General features: G+C 34.1%; 2 protein-coding genes across 9 annotated transcripts; both read right to left on the bottom strand.

Moving 5' to 3' along the window:
• Positions 1 to 1,594: 1,594 nt before the first annotated feature.
• LOC112040878 (uncharacterized) lies at positions 1,595 to 11,162 on the bottom strand. 8 transcript variants are annotated; one of them, XM_065776572.1, is made up of 15 exons: positions 9,581 to 11,156; positions 8,663 to 8,926; positions 8,317 to 8,521; positions 8,078 to 8,163; positions 6,796 to 7,099; positions 6,622 to 6,670; positions 5,426 to 5,487; positions 4,957 to 5,080; positions 3,862 to 3,935; positions 3,663 to 3,702; positions 3,463 to 3,554; positions 2,836 to 2,939; positions 2,659 to 2,757; positions 2,439 to 2,546; positions 1,595 to 2,234 (listed from the first exon to the last, which is right to left on the bottom strand). In XM_065776572.1, exons 6-11 carry the CDS (start codon positions 6,631 to 6,633, stop codon positions 3,537 to 3,539), a joined length of 330 nt encoding a protein of 109 aa, XP_065632644.1. In that variant the 5' UTR covers positions 6,634 to 6,670; positions 6,796 to 7,099; positions 8,078 to 8,163; positions 8,317 to 8,521; positions 8,663 to 8,926; positions 9,581 to 11,156; the 3' UTR covers positions 1,595 to 2,234; positions 2,439 to 2,546; positions 2,659 to 2,757; positions 2,836 to 2,939; positions 3,463 to 3,536. The 8 variants fall into 8 exon arrangements, with proteins under 8 accessions (XP_065632644.1, XP_065632639.1, XP_065632621.1 ...); XM_065776567.1 differs by having other exon boundaries at positions 6,844 to 7,099; positions 9,581 to 11,155; XM_065776549.1 differs by lacking the exons at positions 6,622 to 6,670; positions 6,796 to 7,099 and having other exon boundaries at positions 1,595 to 2,026; positions 2,108 to 2,234; positions 9,581 to 11,157.
• On the bottom strand, positions 9,592 to 13,131 carry LOC112040806 (putative disease resistance protein RGA3). The gene has a single exon (XM_024073715.1). The coding sequence runs from the start codon at positions 13,129 to 13,131 to the stop codon at positions 9,592 to 9,594; it is 3,540 nt and encodes a 1,179-aa protein (XP_023929483.1).
• Between the last annotated feature and the right edge of the window lie 6,428 nt (positions 13,132 to 19,559).

Genomic DNA, 19,559 nt, shown 5'->3' with positions numbered 1-19,559 from the left:
AAAACAATAAATTTGTAGAGAGCAGGTGAAAGAGCTAGATTGATTGTGAACTTGGCAACGATTAACTACAACATCCAAGTGTGAACCAGCATGAAGATACACGTAAAAACAAAATGAATTGATGTCCGAAGAGATATATTATTGATTGAACAGTGATTACAGTTCTTAGGGCAATAGTAAAGTCTTTCTCTAACTCTTATTCTTCTTTTTTTCCGATCCCCCATTATCAGAGGCCTCTTCCCTTTATATAGCATCCTTCCCCATCATCTCTATCGTCCACTTGTTCTTCATCTATGTATTCACTTGAGTATATGTCACGTCAAGTATCTTCTTTAGCTCTCTGTGAGTGGTGGTAACTGAGATTACACTGTTTAGGGGTCTTCTCCACATAAATGCGGTCAGAAAAGTTGATGCAGTGTATTAAATACGGTGGTAGCAGCTTTTTCCTTTAGATATTTCTTCGTTCTTATCATCTCTAGACATGCCTAAAGCTTATCTTTATCATTGGAGTTGCTAGGAAGATCACTTGAACCTCCTGGGTATTTGTTTGATCGAGACTTGCTATATTGGAGGAGAATATGCTCTTCGGACAGCTGGTGCTCTCTTCGGACTGTGCTCCTCGTTCATTTCCAGGTATCTCTTCCACATGTGCTCCCTCTCAACCACTCTCTTCTCTTCGGGCAAACAGTAATTTTCAAATAGGGCCCTAGGCCCAATACATAAGGGTGGGCTTTTACCCCCCACATCACTAATTTGAAACTTTTATTCTCCCTCTTTTTCTTGCTTATCCAAAAAAAAAAAAGTGCAGGCCAGTTTGTCACAATTGTTTCTCTGTTTGTAATTTTTGTTGCATTATAGGCGTCATTAGTGTTGAAGTTTCTTCCATTAAGTGATTCAAGAAAAGATGTTCACAAGTACTGTATCTTTGGCTAGTCATGAGTAAAATGTAGAAAATTGGTAACCTAATGACAGTACTGATAACTTTAAAGCTATGATAATTTGTGTGTACGCACCTTTGTAGTTTGCTTTGCTGTAATAATTTGATGTCCCATTTGTTGTAATAATTTTTGTTGCAAATTTTTTATTAATTTTTAATTTCAATGTTGGTAAATTGTTCAAGTGCATCTCTCTATTATAATATCTCATGTCATTTTGAATTGCCATATTCATATATGCTTAAAATTCCCTCTAAATGGGATACAAGCTTGGTGTCAAAAGTGGAGAATGGATGTTTGGTTCAATCCTAATTCTTGGCATTTGAAGAGAAATGTCTGAAAATTTTTGGTGAGATTCTGTTGTTTAGGTAACGTTTGGATCTCCCAAAATTTCAAAAGTTAGATTAGGTTGCTCTAGTAATGTTGTTTGTATTTTTTGAAAATATGTGTAGGTGAAAAAGTGTGTAAAAATGCATGTAATATTGTTTAAACACTGAAAACTGTTGCTCAAAATACCCTACCATTCCAAATGTTGCTAGGAGATTTTGCATTATGATTTTGTGTTGGGCATTGCCTAAAAATAGGGAGATGATGCCCCATCAAATGTGTCTTATAAGGCTTAACATTGTAACAGCTAAAGTATTTTGAATATTGGAATGTACTGCAAATCCATCTGTTACCCTTTTATTAGTCTAATCATGGTGGCCAAAGAGTTAATTGGACCTTTTATAGTCTAACAGGAAACACAATTTGAAAATGAATAACAACTTGAAAATGATTACAACTTACAAGTACAAAACAAAGTATTCCTGATAAAACGTTACTTATATAGAATGACCTACTATGAAAACTAAGATCATCTCAGGAAAAATTTCTCAATATTAATAAAAGGCAGAAACACTGTTCAAGCTTTTGATCATGATCCATATACTTGGCATGTAATCTTGAGAACTCCAGTTCTTTCTTGCTAAGGACAACCTCTAGTTCAGAGTAAGTTTCAATGATGGTTGATGTCAAAGCTGAAAGCGAGACAGCAGAACATGTTTGGAATGGCTATGTTGTTTGATGGCCTGTGTAACACTGTGTAGAATCTGTGTATTCTATTTTTGGTTAGCGCTTTGTATAACCAATGTCAGAATTGGTCCAACTCGTTCACAAGAATAAAGACTCACCCATTTATCAGAAGTTCAATTCAAAGAAGCCAGCATGGTCATGCATATATGGAGCTACTCAGGAAAGTCAAAACAATGTAAGAATGCCTTCTAGTTCAACCACTGTTGTGCACCTCGCTCTTTTCCCCTTCAAAAGATGAAGGAATGCAAAAGTCATCAGAATCTATCAACATAGTGGTAGTTCGAACTAACACATTTCAGTTTTAGTCATAACTGACTTAATTGTTAGAAATTTAAAGCCACATTTGTTAGTAATACAATGTCTAAACCATATGTTACTAATTGAACAACAAAAAATATAAGTCAACTTCCAGAGATATACGTCCATTACCTTATCTACTAACTTTATGGAAATATCCTCTGAACATTTGTATGAACTAGGGCACCCAAACAAGTTGGCCTCTTAAGTTAGGACAAGAAGGCTGATGAAAAGAGAAGACTGCAAAGATTAATTGATGTTAGTATTATTCAATGCTTTGGTAGAGATGTAGAAGATCTTATTTTTGAAATGAAATCAATGTGTATAAGGTGGCCAATCTCCATATGTATACCTCGATGTCCAATAAAATGTTGAAGTCACTGGAACAAAGGGCTCTATGAGGCCATGATAACAACATAAGATTCGATAGGTGGATGAACTACCACGAATTCTGTTCAGTAAAAGAGATCCACTGCTTAGTATATAGATAGGACATGGAAGTAACTATGGTGTAAAAGCTAAGCCTCACATTATATTGTTGGTTGTCAACAACCCAGAGCCAACTTGTAGGAACTATGAGATCACACCATGGATTCCTTCAGCATCCAAGGATTGTGGACTGACCATAGAATCCTGTTCAACAAGTGGAACACATTAGCTATCCATTCTATGTTTGGGCAATAAGGCCTGGAAAATACAATCATCATTCTTAAGGCCAACTAATGATCATTAGAAAATTTTCAGGGATAAAAAAGAAAAAGAAAAAAAGAAAAAAAAAGAAAGAAAGAAAAAGAAATCTCAGGAATGGTAAAATGGCTTACGAAAACCCATTACTTAATCTTTGACAAAAAGTGAATCACATTCAAATTTCGACTTTCTCCTCTTTATTGGGAACTTTATCTTCTGCCAAAAGTCTAACAAAAAAATTTCATAGTTTGTAATTGATTATATCTCAAGATTGAACATTCAAATCGAGATATATATGATGATCAATTGATCATTAATATGTAAGTAGACTAATCACAGATGTAATATATAAAAGTGCTGAAGTCATTGCCTATCCAATATTATTCGAAATGATTATCTGAAAATTCTCAGAGATAAAAATAAATAAATAAAAAAAGAAAGAAAACTTGAGAATAGTAATATTGCTTACCAAAATCCATAACTTGATCTCAGGAAAAAATGCATCAAATTTGAGTTTCAAGTTGTTCTTCCTTATTGGGCTCTTCAATTTCTTGCACAATTCTAAAGATAAAATTGTATAGTCTGTCATTGATTATTTCTAAAGATTGAATATTCAAATAAAGATATGTATGATGATAACAGTATGAAAGGCTAATCACAGATGCCTACCTCAGAATCCTGAAAAGTGTTGAAGTCACTGCTACGGCAACTTTAAGTTAGGGAGTCATAATATAAGATTTGAAAAGGGGATGAATTGTCAGAAACTGAACATATTCAAGAAAAAAAAAGAGCTATTTCTGATTATAAAGATAGGAAATGGAAGCAACCATGGCATAAAGTCTAAACCATAGGGAAGCCTAGGCCTTACTTGATGCATTGTCGATGGTGAAACTGAATATACCCAATCAACAATTGCAGATACAAGTAATGGTTCCAGTTGACCTGCAAAAAGAAATTTTTGAGGAAAAAATAAAAAGAAAGAAAACTCAAGACAATAAAATTATTGTAGGTTGAGAATCACGAAAATCTTGAAGCAATTCAATCATAAGTAATACAACCCTCCCAATCAATGAAAAATTATTGAACGTTATAATTTGATCTCAAAAAATAATCTAACCCTCTTATTCAATTTGTTTTGAATTTCAAGTCGTACTTCCTTATATTGTACTGTACAGTAAACCAAAAAGTTCGTCCACAAGTCTAATTAAAATAGAATAAATAATTTTTCATTGATTATTTCTCAAGTTCAAAATTAACCTCATATAAATTCAGAACATCAACAAACTTTGGTGAAGTCTGAAATTTGAATAATTAAAGAGCCCTAATTAATCCAAAATTGAGAAGTCAAAACTTAACAAATGAAGACAATATAATAGAAACTAAAGAGCCCCAATCAATATATTGTTGGTAGCCCAGAATAAACACACAACACACACACACACACACACACAATCTCAAGAAGTTATGAATTGATTTTTCAAATGAAAATACTTGATTTCTGTTGCAGGGAGGAAATTTGAAAATCTAAGTATGCTATGCAGCAAAATATGTTGCACTATATGAGCAAACAAAAATTCTAAGGAAACTATTAAAAAAAGTAAGTGCATAAGCTATTCTATTTCAAAGTGAAATATTGAAAAAAAAGGACATTTGAGGAAAAAAAAATACCAATTTTAGATTCTTTAGAGCTTAGATTAGGGATCAAAACTCAAAATTTTATCTAGATATTTACAATCTTAAATTATCTATGCTGAAGTACAAGAACTCTAATTGGGAAATGAAGTATTTCCAGCATCTGCTATTTAGTAAGGTACCACATCCTTCCCGCTGTTGATAGAAATCTCAGCTTCTTGCAAGTTGCATCTGTTTAAAGATAGCTCATCAAATAAATGAAAGGTTCTCCAACTATAGTGGAAAGGCATCCACTCTTGTCAACTCTTTGATTTTCAAATATGTTACTTACGCTTGTTGAAAAAGACAAGCCAGCAACTTGAGCATAGGTCACCACCCACATAATGTTTGATTTGTGTGCAACCGGAAATGTCAGACAACCTTCGAACAAAGAGAAAAAAAAATTGTGCAAGTTCCTGCAACAATTCAACAAATAATTTTTCATTCTTCTATGGATCCAGATTATGTTGCCAAAGTCAGATAACACCACAATACAGAGTATGTAACTGAAAAATCATAATGAGTATGCAATTCAGCGCATTCTCTTTTCCCCATTTGACAGAATATGAGAATCTTTAGTAATAGAGAAAACTTAGATTTTGAAAAATAGCAGATGCTAATGCTCTAAAGTGCGAAATAGCACAGAGTCTCAGCTTTAGGTTTTGAAACGCTACCAATAATAGATCCGTGTCTGTGATTAGAAAATGGAAAAGAAAAAAAGTTACAAAATGAAAAACATGGAAAAGAGCAAATTACATTACCTTGAAGAATTCCATATAACTCGCACAGAGTCATCAAACTCCCCACTGCTGTCAATTTGCCACTGAAATATAAAGCAACAATGAATTTGAAAGGGAACAAAAAATTTAGTAAATAGTACACAAAATTGAAAATAAAAAAAAGGAAACAGTGATAATAAAATTTTTTGAAAGAGAGATAATAGAAGAGAAAGAAAAAACTCGCAAATTTTAGTGAATAACAAAGAAGCAATGAAATCAATTTAAAAGTCCATCTATTGTGATTCAAAGGGAACAATCTTTTATCCTTGGTCCACTCTGACTACTTCTCTCTCCTTTTCAAAGTGAACAGTAAAAAAAAGTTTTGACTGTAATCTAAGGCTTCACAAGTGTATAAGTTAGAATAAACCTTCAACTACTGTGTCCAATCTTCCACTTACACGTCCAAAGAGAGGGATTGCACTCCATCTTTACTGGAAGGTAGGGGCATTCTTGTCCCTGTAATTCATTACTTGAAGAGATACAAAACTTCTCCACCCCAACACAATCAATATTAATGACGCAAACTGATGATATAAATGGGTATCAATATAATAAAGATAAAATGACATCTAAACTTACAAACTCACCTCAAAATTTTGTAGGTCCTGGAATTTGTAATAAGTAGGGGAAGAAATCTAATTGTTCCTATCCTTAACGCCATGACTAAGTTCAGCAGGAAATATCTTATTCCTTCTTTTCACTGGCATGGATTTCATCAAAAAAGAGCACATTATGGCTAGAATTGATGTAAAGCGTCTATTTTTCATTTTTGAATATGACATCGGTGATCCTTAATTTCCCTTTTCCCTTTGCTATGTATACTTTTCTGAACTTAGAATGCACAAACGGTAATAAATATAATGCTAGAACTTTGAACTACAATTGAAAAGCTAGATTTCAAGAAAAGAGAGCAATTACTGGGCCAATTGTTAAAAGTACAAAAGCAAATCTGATAATTGGCTGAAGCTCAAGAACAATATAATATTGGGAAAATATCAATCATTTTGTGTGAATTTAAACTTTATCCATGACACTTATGCAAGCATTTATTAAAAAAAAAAAAATTGAAAAGAAAAAAAAAATCATTTTTCATGCATTATATTATATTGGGGGAAGGGCAATAAAAAAGAAATTAAAAAAACCTTTCCAAGAGAGTTAGATAGCTTAAGTAAACAAACCTGTTCACGCATTAGCAGACCTTGGTTGAAATTCAAGAACCAAGTCTTCCTACAGACACATTATGCCCAAATTATGAGAAAAGCTTGAAGAAAGTGAATATATTATGGAAGAAATAACAAATAATTTATGAATGAAATTTTGATAATTCATTCTTATATGAAAAAAATACATACTAGTATTAGAGAAAGACAGAGCAGAAAGCCAGTTATGGACGGACTCACCACCAGCTTTTTGTGATATCACATGAGCTTCAAGATGCTACTAGGTGGATGACAAAGCAGTCAATCTGTTTTAGATGACAATCTTGGAAAACCCGGGGCATTACCTTCAGCTCATCCTTCCTTTTAATGATGAAAATCTTGGACAATAAAATATCTAATAGATTGCATAATGTGGTGAGGCATAGAATGGGAGCACATGCATCAGCTTTAGGGAATCATGATTGCCATATGCTGCTCCTAAGTAGAATCTTCTCTTCTACAATGGGATACTAGGGCCATCAGTAATAGAAAAAACAATTATAATTCCACAAATGCAAAAGGAACGTTACCCAACTATGAAAAAGGATTATAATATGTAATGATTATTCTGAATAACCATCTCATATGAAAACATAGTTGTAGCACATGAAACAAGCACAAAAGATTCCTTAGTTTATTGCTATTAATGTATGTGGCCAGGGTTTAATAGCCAAAACCAAAAACTTGAAGAATTTATTCTATTGAGCTCACTCACTAGTCTAGTTTCTGGAGTATGAAAGAGCAAAACTCCTCAAGTTCTTCAAAATTTGAACCCATCCTGAATAAAAGACTCACTTAAGCATTCAGTAACTTGGAAAAACTGAGAAAGTCTATAATCAAGAAAAGGAATAATAATTCCCTCTTTAATTTGAAGAAATCCTTCACTTTGTTTTGCACACAAGGAGCTTTTGTATGAACTTACAATCTCTAATGCTCAATTTAATTAGCTAGCTTTTGAAGTTTCTAAATGCAAAAGCTTAATGTATATGCCCATTGGTGTTCAATGATTGAATGGCTAAATAAAGAACACAAGATGTTGCTAGATTCATAAGAGAGACGATACATGTCAACAATTTAGATAGAATAAACAAAGGAAAAAGATGAGGACAGTGATGATTTGCCAAGTTTAGTTACCTTCAAGCATAAATTGTATTGTATTATTACAATATGGTGGTCCCAATTGTTGGGATATAAGTAATATTAAATTTCTTAAGTTCTTGCTCTAGTTGTACTAATAAAATACTACCAACACTAATCATATCAAAAGAAATTCATAGAATATTTTGGATTGACAAAATTTTCTTTTCCTTTTTCTATGCAACAGGTTTGTATATGTTGTAGGAAAAGTGATAGGGAAGAGGGGATCTTTGGCATGAATAGTATATTTGTTGGATTCATATAATACTTCATAAATGAGAAGAGAAGAAAATCTTACCAACTTTAAAGAACTTCTACTAAACTCCATTGAATTAGTCAAATTGTTCTTCCAGCTGAATACAATATATATGTTGTCACTAGCACCTGCACATCAAGACAATATAGTTCATTAACAAAGAAAAAGATTGGGGGAAACTAAACTGAGATAGGATGAAAGTAGGGCAATTATGAATAGAATTGGTTGATTTAAGGTAAAGCATCAAAGAAGAGATGAGGATTAAGTTTAAGAAAACATACCACACATACTATTGTAATAGTATATATGTGAACTTCAAACAGATTCCTCTTTTCAAACCATTCCCCATCTTTGGACTAGGATGTGTTGTCGCCCTCAACACCTCTATTTATTTAACTTTGAGACAGTTATGAATGGATAGGCATAGCAATTTGGTGATCAAACGCATGAAATCCACTTTAGGGAGATAAGTAAGGTCCTTGCATCCTATAAGTACCAAATGTTGAAGAGAGAAGTTAGTCCAACGACTATAGCAAATTGTACATTCCATAATATCAACAATTTCAGAAAACAGTAGATGAAATAAAGAAATAAGAAGAATAGACGATGAGATTTGGGGGAACTCACAAAATTTTAATGAACTCCAATCAGATAGGAATCAAATTGACACCCCCACTAGACTCTGTGCAATTGTTAGCCACTCTGGCAGCAACCACAATAAGCAATATCTAGCTTTTGCTGTAAAGTGAGTATCACGTTGGCAATAACTTCTAAAAAATTCTTGACCAATAACTTCTAACACCAGAGAACATCTCTTTAGCAAGGGAATTGGACCTCTTGAGGAGAGAAAATGTTAACCCACGATCAGGTCTTGTATGAAACCATCCGTTTCTACTAGAGCAGAATGTTAGGGTCATTAGTAACAGAAAATAATTAGTTTTAATTCACAAAGAACAAAAAAACATGGGAAAATTTTATACAAAGAAAACTTCAAATGCAAGTATTGCTTTTGACTTTACAAAGTTCTACAGTTTATAAGGTCTTTAAAAAAAATTATATAATTAAATTTAAGAGCTTATCTCTTAAAGAGATTAGAGAGATAAGCTCTTAAAATTTTAAATCCACTAATAATTGAATGGTTAAATAAAATTACAAAATAGTAGTGGGAGTGGGAGTACGTTATAAATTTTAATAGCAAAACCAGAGGAAAAAACAAGTTTGGTTGGAAAATTAGATACCTCCACGCCTAAATTGTAAGTTGTATCCATCCCAATGTTCAGATTTTATGAAGGTTTGTCCAACAGTAATCTAATCATGCCAAAATAATTTTATAAAAATACTACCGAATATTAAATTCAATGATAGAAGAGAATAGAATACGCAATCCAGGATACTTTAATTGATCTAATCAGAAATTGCCAAAACATTTAAAAAAAAAAACAAAAGAATTTCGCGGAAACTTAAAAAGAGAAAAGAATTGGAGGCAATTAAGAATATAATATCGATTTAAATGAGAGTATGATAAGTGGATTTGACTACACATACCGCTTGTTCGCTTAATAGATTCTGATATCTGGAATATGGGCAATTTTGTACCGCTCTTTTCCACCAATTGCACAACATTCCTTTAACTTGGAGCAACGGAAGATTTCCAGAATTTGAAGAGAAGAAAGCTTGGTCAACCACTCAGGCCAAGTTTCCATGCCTTCAAAGTGAGATATGAAGAGACTTTTAAGGGCAGTGAAGACTTGAATATTGTCCGGTATGGACTTAAGTTTAGGCCACCCTCTCAATTCTAAATGTTGCAGGGATGCGTGCAAGTGTTCGATAGAAACGAGACTCGGGAAATCATCCAGCTCCTTACAAAACTTGCCAATCGCCAAAGTCTTCAAGCGGGTGAGAGATTCTAAACCCTCTGGGAGACTCGTCAATTTAGGACAATGACAAATTTGTAATTCGATAAGAGAATGCAATCCTCTTAAATCAGGTATTGATATCAGATTATCGCAATACCTAATTTTTAATTGGGTAAGAGAATGCAATTGTCCTAGATTTGGAATGGATTTCAATTTATCACAACGCTGAATCTCTAGTAGGGTAAGAGACGTGCATGATTGTAGCCCAGTAGGTAGAATAACACACCCATTTATCTCCAAGCGTTGAAGATGGGATGGGACACCTTGTATTTGTAATTTCCAACAGACTTTTATTTTAAGCGATCGAAGAGAGGTGCAGAAGGCCCATACATCCTCATGTGACACGATGGACTCCAAATCGGCCCATCCCCCTATCGTCAGAGACATGAGACTCGCATTGTTTTGCAATAACTTCTCTGGCAGACAAGCAAGTCCTGAAATATTCCAAACCTCGAGGGACGTGAGTGTGGTAAGCTTGCTGATAATGTTTTCAAATGTCGTGCTACACATGTCCCTAATGTGTAATTTCTTAAGACTCGAAAAAAGACATGGAGCACTTTTCAGTTGGTTACAAAATTGAATGCTCAACTCCTCAAGGCAAGGAAACACCGTTAGGCCTGTTGTTGTTGCTGGCTCCATCACATCCGCCCATTCCTCTAGATTGGGCATTCTACTCAAATCAAGTTTTCTCAAAGCTGGGAACAATACAGTGCCATCACTTCCATTATTATAGTTACTGTAAAACTCAGTTCCTATACGTCTTACACCATCCATTCCTAGTATTGTAAGAACCCTAAGATGGGGTAGAAGCCCAAGAGTGGGAAGAACCTCACATTTTCTGCAATTCCCAAATCTGATCTCAATTAAATTGCCAAATAGCAGAATTCCATCCCAAGCATCAAGGCTTGTCAACATCCATGATGGGAATTTCTTTCCTCCAAAGTCATCAATTGCTAAGCTCTTCAAATATCGGTGAGGCTTGAGACCTTCCAACACCTCTTCATCATTCTCGTGGTTGCCTTCTCTTTCCGATCCCCGTCTCGTCCAGTAAAATCTCAACTCATATATTTTGGCCTTTTCTTCTAAATTTGCTCTTCGGGCTTCTTCTTTATCTCTCACATGCTCTAGATTCCAGAGGTTTAATTTTCCTCTAAGTTGATTTAAGCATCCCAATTCCTCAATCCGATGACCTGCATCTTGACCCACAATAAAACATCGCAATGTTTGTAGACACGTCAATTGTCCTATATCCTTAAGTTTTTCATTAAATTCATGAGGGATATAAATATGCCTTAAGTTTATCAATTGTTTTAGATCTTCAAGAGGCTCTCTGACATTTCGGCAACCTTCGATTCTTAAAGTTTGCAAATTGTAGAGTTTGGTGATGGACTTTGGTAATGCTCTGATGGATAAACTTGCTACGCTGAGAAGCCTCAAATGTATTAAAAGGCCAACTGAACTTGGCAATTCTTTTATAGAGTTTCCATTTAATTTCAGAACACGTAAGCAATTAAAATTTAATAACGTGTTGCCAAGCACAACATTTTTAGAAACAAATGTGCGCAATCTCCTAACATCATCTTTTGAAGATGGAATTCTTGGTACAATTTTTCCATCAGATTCGATAAATAAATATCGTATGTGACTGATGTCACCCTCCAAATCCTTATTCAAAAATAAGGTCTCAGATTTTGAAACTGAGAGTGCAAGATCATGTACCAAATCATGCATCTTGCAAATGGTAATATTATCAAACTCATCCTTTTTCTCATCTTGAAATAAGGAATTTGCCAACAAGATATCAAAATACATGTTACCAATATCCTCCATTACCACACAACTTCCTTGAGATGGTTGAAGGAACCCCTCAGCCATCCAAAACTGAATTAACTCTTCCTTTGCAATCATGTAATCTTTAGGAAAAATTGAACAATATGCAAAGCATTTTTTAAGAGATGGTGATTGCAGATGATCAAAGCTCAATTTTAATATTGGTAACATTTCATGGCTAACATGTGGGTAATTCCAAATTTCATTGTTTTGAATTGCTAACCATTCATTTTTGACTTTTTTACGAGCCATTGTCCCTCCAAGGACTTTTGCTGCTAATGGGACCCCTCCACATTTTTTGGCAATTTCATATCCAATAGCCTCCAAATCTGGAGTTAATGGAATTGAAGATAATTTTTTCTTGATTATGTACCAGCATTCTGCCTCGGGTAGTCTTTCTAAGTGATGCCGGGGATGTGTCTCCATGATTTCTGCCACCTTGTCACTACGGGTTGTAACAATGATACTGTTTCCAGTATTTGACATAATTCCTAACAAACAAACCCTTAATGTATCCCATTGTACCAGATCTTCATTCCATACATCATCAAGAATGAGAAGATATTTTTTCCCCTGCAACTCTTTTTGAAGGTTTTGAAGTACTGTATTCTTACTTACTGAAAGACATGAGTTATTGGTAAGGGATTCAAGAATCCCTTTTAAAATATTTTTGTCATTAAAATCATCAGAGACACATACCCATATTGTCTTATCAAAATGTGTTTTTACTAGCTCATGATTGTACACTAGTTTTGCAAAAGTTGTCTTTCCCAAACCAGCCATGCCGACTATAGGAATGACGGCGAGTTGTTGATTGGTTGCACTAGTCAGCAAGCTCACTATTTTTGAAATTTGACTTTTCCTTCCTACAACTTCTGAATGATCAAGAAAGGAGTCTGTCTCTCTAGTTGGAACAATCTCAACATTTGAATCTACTGACAATATTCTAGCAAGTCCAAACCCATTTGCCAACCCATTTGCCAACCCATTTACTTCTGCTAGTTTTTCCTGAACAGCCTTAATTTTTTTCGCCATGGAGAGACTGAAAATAAATGGGTCGAGGAAGTTTACCTTTCTCTTCCTTTTGTTTTCGACCTCTATCTTTTGCCGGAGATTCTCGTATATAAACTCGTCCAGCACATCGTCAGCTTCATAAGCAACATCTTCAAGCTTACGGAGCCAAAGCTTCACATAATCATCTCTCACTTGTCTTCTCTCGGCATCAGTCAAAACAGCTCGAATCATGGTTAATGATTCACCAAGCCCTCTTAGCTCCTCCTCGCAGCCCCAAGCATTGCCGATCAGCTCAGTAGCAAATGAAATCACCCTGCTTACGATTACCTCTGCCATCGTGCTCTGATGATAAGTCAAAAATAAATTGAAAACCATTCAGAAACTATAGAAGAACTGGTGATGCGTCAAAAAACTAACAACTATTATTGATGGCAGAGTGAATTTATAGAAGAATTGTGCTTGTGATGCGTTAAAGACTACGGCCATCGTTTTCTTTTTCTTTTCTTTTCTTTTTTTTATTTAAAAATTGTCTTCATTTTCTAAAGTTTGTAAACATATCTGGTTATAAGTATCTAATTTGTAAATGGTCACATCAGCATTGCGTGCTTTCATTCCCTCAAGTACAACAAATGTAGTGGAATTAGCAAAGAATGATCTGTTGCATGCATGTGTAAAAAATGATTTAGTTCTTAGATTACAGCTTTGAGAACAACAATTTTGTTCCCATACAGGAGATTAAAAAAGAAGAAGTAAAGAATAGAAAAACATTTTCCTTATTTACAAGGTGGGGGTATTAGGTTTGAGTTATGAAGCATGAACTGATAGTAATAATCATAACAATATTGATGAAAACAATAATAAAATGAAGCACAAATTATTTCCAGAACAGAGTCTTACTTGACAATGTAAAAACTAGAATTTCTTCTTTGAGAATCAATGCACGTGATGATCTTTTGTAATAAGAGATTACAATTTTGGAATTTGAGATTACAAAATAAGGAAAATGGAAAAAAAGAAGAGGATGGGGAGTGGCCAGTGGGAAGGAGATCTTCGAGGCTTTTTGTCTATTTCAGTTAAAGGTGGGACTTCTCAAGGTAAGATGCAAGACATTTAGGCCGTTTGATATATGCGGTTAAAAATTGAAAATTATTGTTTGAAAACTTTTGTGAAAATATGTATGAATAAAAAAGTACGTAAAAATATTTGAAATGTTGTTTAAAAATTAAAAATTATTGTTTAGAAACACTCACCCAACACCCTCTTATTAGTCTAGAGCAGGTCAAAATTGGACTTGAACAGTTGAACCCATCAACCAGGCCAAACTCAAAGAAAAAAAAGTTAAAAAGAAAAAGTGCAAATTACAACTTATGATAAAATATAAGCTAAAACTTTAGCCGGTTAACTTACTCAGAATTTCATAACTCATCTATGTTAAAAATAGAGTTAAATATGTAATTTTACTTAACTTTTATATTTCTCTCTTAAAAAAAAATACAAGATTAAATAAGATAAAAAATGAATTTAGTGGAACATTTGCATAATTAGATTTCAAACTATGGTTAGATAATCGGTCAAATTTCAAGTAAAAAAGTATCAAATTTCAAATCACAGGTAAATAACTTAAATTTAAATCAAACTAGATAAGTTGTAATTGCAAAAAAAAAAGCAGGCCTTTATGGAATTTTAAATATGTGAAAATGAGTCAAATGACTCATACCCAAAACCAATCCAAGAAAAACAAGTACAGTACAGGTTTGATCCATTGTGCTAAAAGGGTTCAAAATACAAGTTTTTCCTCTATTTATTAAAAGTTGGTATGCAATTTATACATGTGAATATTCTATATTATCTTCTCAATTTTTTCTTGTATCTAGTTAAGGCATACATTAATAGTCAATTTTAAAATATTAAAATTGAAAAAACTATCAAAGCAGTTAGTTATTTTTTTATTTTTTCATAAATTTTTTTTTAAATGGTTTATTAATATATGTCCTAAGGTCATACGTTAGTAAAACATTTTTTTTTCTTTACCAAGGATTTGTAGTTTAATTAGTAGGTACATTATAGTATTTTTCCCATGGAGGTATTTATGATTCATTTCCACTTCTATCATTGTATAGATTTCAATTACGATCTAATTTTGTGCCATATGCTCACCTAAATATTTTAGTCTTTATGCTAAGTGAATTAATAAGTGCAAAATACTAAGAGCCCAATATTAATGAACTATAAAATAAAAAATAAAAAACTCAATCATATATCTACTAAACAAAAATCACCACATGTTCTATCTTATTAAAAATTATAATAAAATGATAATAAGTAGTATTAAACTTAGACAAAATTTTTAATATGCATCTAATTACATTTATTTTTTCTAATAACTCAATTAATTATATACATTTTTATGATAAAAATGTGTTTGTTTTTAAATATATTTATGTGTATGCATGTGTTACAAGCTAGTTTATTTATTTAAAGTCAAACCGAAAGAAATTTCAATTAAATTTCTAAATTGAATTTCAGTTGAGCTCTAATTTTGTGACATATGTCAATTTAATTTCTTAATTTTGGTGAAGGTATTTACTACTCATTTTAAAAGTTGAGATTTTTGTTAATTTTTATATTAAAAGTAACACCAAATTCAAGAAGAATTATTTCTTTTTTAAATATAAAAATTTTATAACCATTTCTTAATTATGGTGAAGATATTTACTACTCATGGTAATAATCAAGAAGTTTGTTAATTTTATATTAAAAGTAACACCACATTCAATGAGAATTATTTATTAAATATTCTTTCAAGTTTTTTTTAAGAGTTTATAAAATATAGAATGAACATCAATAATTTTTTAACCTATCTAGGAATTAAAATATGATTTTTTATAAAAAAAAATATGTATCTAATTATATTTTTAAATATAATTATTTATATACATAAAATTACAAGCTAGAGGAAGTTAATACGAATTTTTATGTTGATTTTTTATAGATTTAAAAAAATCAGTGACTAGTCTAAATTCAAATACTTTTGATCCGAACCCAATCTTGATCCTAACCGCCGTTCCGAATTTTCAATGGGTCTTTATTTATCATGTTCGCATTCACGCTTCAATAATTTTAACCTCATTGATTACAAATTTTGACCACAGTTGTGTTTAGTTCAATCAATGCCTTACACTTCTTTTTAGGTACTTGAGAGTTCACATGCAATTGTTTTCCACCAATTTCACTAAACACACAGCCCCCTAAGGTGGAAAACAATTGCATCTGAACTAAAATAGACCCGGTTTTTCAGGAGGTATATAAACATGATACAAGGCAGTCAATGGAGGAGGGAGTCATGGAAGATGTGATAGCACAGCAGGCTGGGTCAGCAATGGAAAAAGAGTCAGAAAAGTCTTTTGAGGAAGCTATAGGAGAGAGAGATAAATAAATAAGAAAGTATGATTCAAAAAGCATTGTGTCATCTTGCTCTAGAGTTAGCACAGGAAAGGAAAATCACGTGGGCCAGCCTGAAGTCATTGGAACTAACATGCCGTGTACTTCAACACTCTCAGCTCATTTGTCCTTACCTCCAAGAGCACATTTGGCAGAGATACCATCACCTTTGGCAGAGATACCACATCACCTTATCAATCATGGGTATGCTGAGAGGGGACTTGGAAAAGAATTATTAGAATAGGGGTGGAAGCCGATGCAACTATGTCAGAAGCAGTGGAGGGAAAAAGAAGTTTAGGCGTGCAATAAACCAAAATGAGTTACTCAAAAAAAAAAAAAAGGGTTTTACATGGAGATATAACAAAAAATAAGATATTGGCAGAGGTTGTTAATCAGCTCTGTCAGAAGCAATGAGTCTATTATTATAAAACTGTCATGGGCTTGGGAATTCACGTACAGAAAATGAGCTTGTTAGATTGATACTGGTAAAAGATCCATTTGTCGTGTTTATAGTCGAAACATGGACAGACGAAGCAAGGCTATATCGTACTTTGAGCAAGATTAATTTCGACCAGAAGTGGGTGGCTCCAAGGATGAATAGAGGTGGTGGGTTAGTATTATTTTGGAAAAATTCTATTAACATTGATGTGGTTGATTCCCAGAAGTATTTTATTGATACAATCATCAATGGGAATTCTGATAATGCATGGCGTTTCACTGGTTTTTATGGAGAACTCGAAACCCACAGGAAGAGTGAGGCATGGAGCAAACTGAGAAGTTCAAATAATAGAATGAATATCCCTTGGATTTGCGGTGGTGATTTTAATGAAATAGTCCGCCAAGAGGAAACATGGGGTGGGGCTTCTAGAGACCATAATCAAATGCAACTATTTCGAGATGTGATTGGCGAATGTCAATTTATGAATTTAGGATTTGTGAGGCCGAAATTCACGTGGGCAAAGCACTATGCTGATGGGCATTCTATACGAACAAGATTGGATCGTTGCATGGCTACAAATTCTTGGTTTCAAAAATATCCAGGAACTAGGGTACACTACCTTAGTTGTATGTCATCGGATCATTCTCCCCTTCTGATCAATCTGTCAGGGCTGCCGGAACCTAGAAAGAAGAGATGTTTCAGATTTGAAGAAATGTGGTTATCGGATCCATCATGTGGTGAAATGGTGGAGGAAGTTTGGAGTAGTACAAGGGATTCAAACCCAAGCACAGCCATTTTAAAAAAAGTGGCTAAATGTGAACAATGATTATTATGGTGGAATAAACACAATTTTGGGCACGTGAGAAGGGATTTAGAGTTAAAGAAGAACCAACTGGTTTTGGCCAAGAACGAGGCTATGGTGAGTGGAAATAATACTCGGGTTAGGAGCTTAAGAATGGAGATTAACTTGTTGCAAGACCAGGAATCAAGGATGTGGTGTCAAAGATCTAGGGTGTTGTGGTTAAGCAAAGGGGACAGCAATACAACTTTCTTCCATAGTAAGGCTACAAAGAGATTTAGGAAGAATTTAATCAGAGGAATAAGAGACCGGAATGGAGCTTGCTTGATCGATCAAGAGGAAATAGGGCACGTGATGGAAAGTTACTACAAAGATCTTTTTTCCACCTGCAATTTGTTTCTTGATGTTGACTCTCTTGAGAAAATCCCTCGCATGGTGTCCGAGGAGATGAATGCAGATTTGATGAAGGAATTTACAGAAGTGGAAGTGAAGGAAGCCTTGCATCAGATGGCTCCTCTAAAAGCTCCGGGTCCTGATGGTATGCCTCCATTGTTTTATCAACACTTTTGGGGGACGATGAAGCATGATGTTATTTCAGCCATTATCTCTTGGTTGAATTCAGGTATCCTACCCGAACCCATTAACCATACACTCATTACTCTTATCCCTAAAATTGCTAATCCTGAACATATGTCTGAATTTCGCCCTATTAGTCTTTGCAATGTCCTGTATAAGATTTATTCTAAGGTCTTAGCTAATAGGTTGAAGAAATTTTTACCTTCCCTAATTTATGAACATCAATCTACCTTTGCTAAGGATAGACTAATTTCAGATAATATTATGGTTGCTTTTAAGACCCTCCATCATATGAAGCAACATAATTCAGGGAAACATGGATATATGGCTATCAAGTTAGATATGAGTAAAGCCTATGATCGAGTGGAATGGGTATACTTGGAAAGGCTTTTGGAGAAAATGGGTTTTTGTGCTAGATGGGTCGCTCTCATGATAAGTTGTGTGAAAACGGTGTCGTACTCTATTATGGTGAATGGGGAACCAATTGGGTTGATCCACCCTAAAAGAGGAATTAGGCAAGGAGACCCACTATCTCCTTTCCTTTTCCTTTTATGTACGAAAGGTCTTCATGCTCTCATAAAACATTCGGCAAGGAATGGGGATATCAAGGGATTTTCCTTGTGCAAACGGGGCTCTAAGCTAACCCATTTGTTTTTTGCAAATGATAGTCGGCTCTTCTATAGGTCAATCTTTGAGGATTGCCATAATATGTTGAAGATATTGGGTGAATATGAGTCTTGGTCAGGGCAAAAAATTAACAAGGATAAGACGGCAATCTTCTTTAGTAAATCCACCGCGGATGAAGCAAAATCAAGCATAAAGAATCTCTTCCAAGTCCAAGAAGTGAAATCTTATGAGAAATATTTGGCTCTCCCCTCTTTTGTAGGTAGAGGAAAAAAGGCTAGCTTCAATTACATAAAAGAAAGGGTTTAGAGAAAACTTCAAGGATGGGAGAGTAAATTGCTTTCTCAAGCGGCCGGGTAGAGAGGTTTTAATCAAATCTGTGATCCAAGCTATCCCTACTTATGCTATGGGGTGTTTCAAATTACCTTTGGGTCTTTGTGACGACATTGAGGCAATGATAAAAAAGTTTTGGTGAGGGCAAAGGGGAAATAAAAGGAAAATTCATTGGATCCGGTGGAGTGAATTGACTAAATCAAAAATGGTAGGTGGTATGGGTTTTCGCGACCTGGCTCATTTTAATGACGCCCTTTTGGCGAAACAATCATAGCGGCTCTTGCACAAGAAGGAAACTCTCTTCTACAAAGTTTTCAAAGCAAAGTTCTTCCCTAATCAATCTTTTTTAGAAGCTAAGGAAACAAGTTTTGGGTCCTATGCTTGGAAAAGTATACTACATGGCTGGGATGTTATTCTAGATGGTGCTTGCTAGAAGGTAGGGAATGGAAAGTCCATAAAAATTTGACAATACCAGTGGTTGCCCCGAAAACATCCAACCAAGATACTCTCTCCAATGGTGGAAACAATGGAAGATGCCACAGTGGATTGCTT

The sequence above is a fragment of the Quercus suber genome, unplaced genomic scaffold (assembly GCF_002906115.3).
Source record: "Quercus suber isolate HL8 unplaced genomic scaffold, Cork oak 2.0 scaffold_9, whole genome shotgun sequence".
Classification (NCBI taxonomy): Eukaryota; Viridiplantae; Streptophyta; class Magnoliopsida; order Fagales; family Fagaceae; genus Quercus; species Quercus suber.
This window is presented reverse-complemented; position numbering and strand designations above follow the sequence as displayed.

What these genes read in the sequence shown, in the direction of transcription:
- LOC112040878 (XM_065776551.1), bottom strand. An exon ending in GTTATATGGAATTCTTCAAG is followed by an intron (nt 5,081 to 5,425) that starts GTAATGTAATTT and finishes GAATTGTTGCAG; the next exon opens with GAACTTGCACAATTTTTTTT. An exon ending in CACCATCGACAATGCATCAA is followed by an intron (nt 3,703 to 3,861) that starts GTAAGGCCTAGG and finishes CCTAACTTAAAG; the next exon opens with TTGCCGTAGCAGTGACTTCA.
- LOC112040806 (XM_024073715.1), bottom strand. Translation starts at nt 13,131, where the DNA reads ATGGCAGAGGTAATCGTAAGCAGGGTGATTTCATTTGCTACTGAGCTG.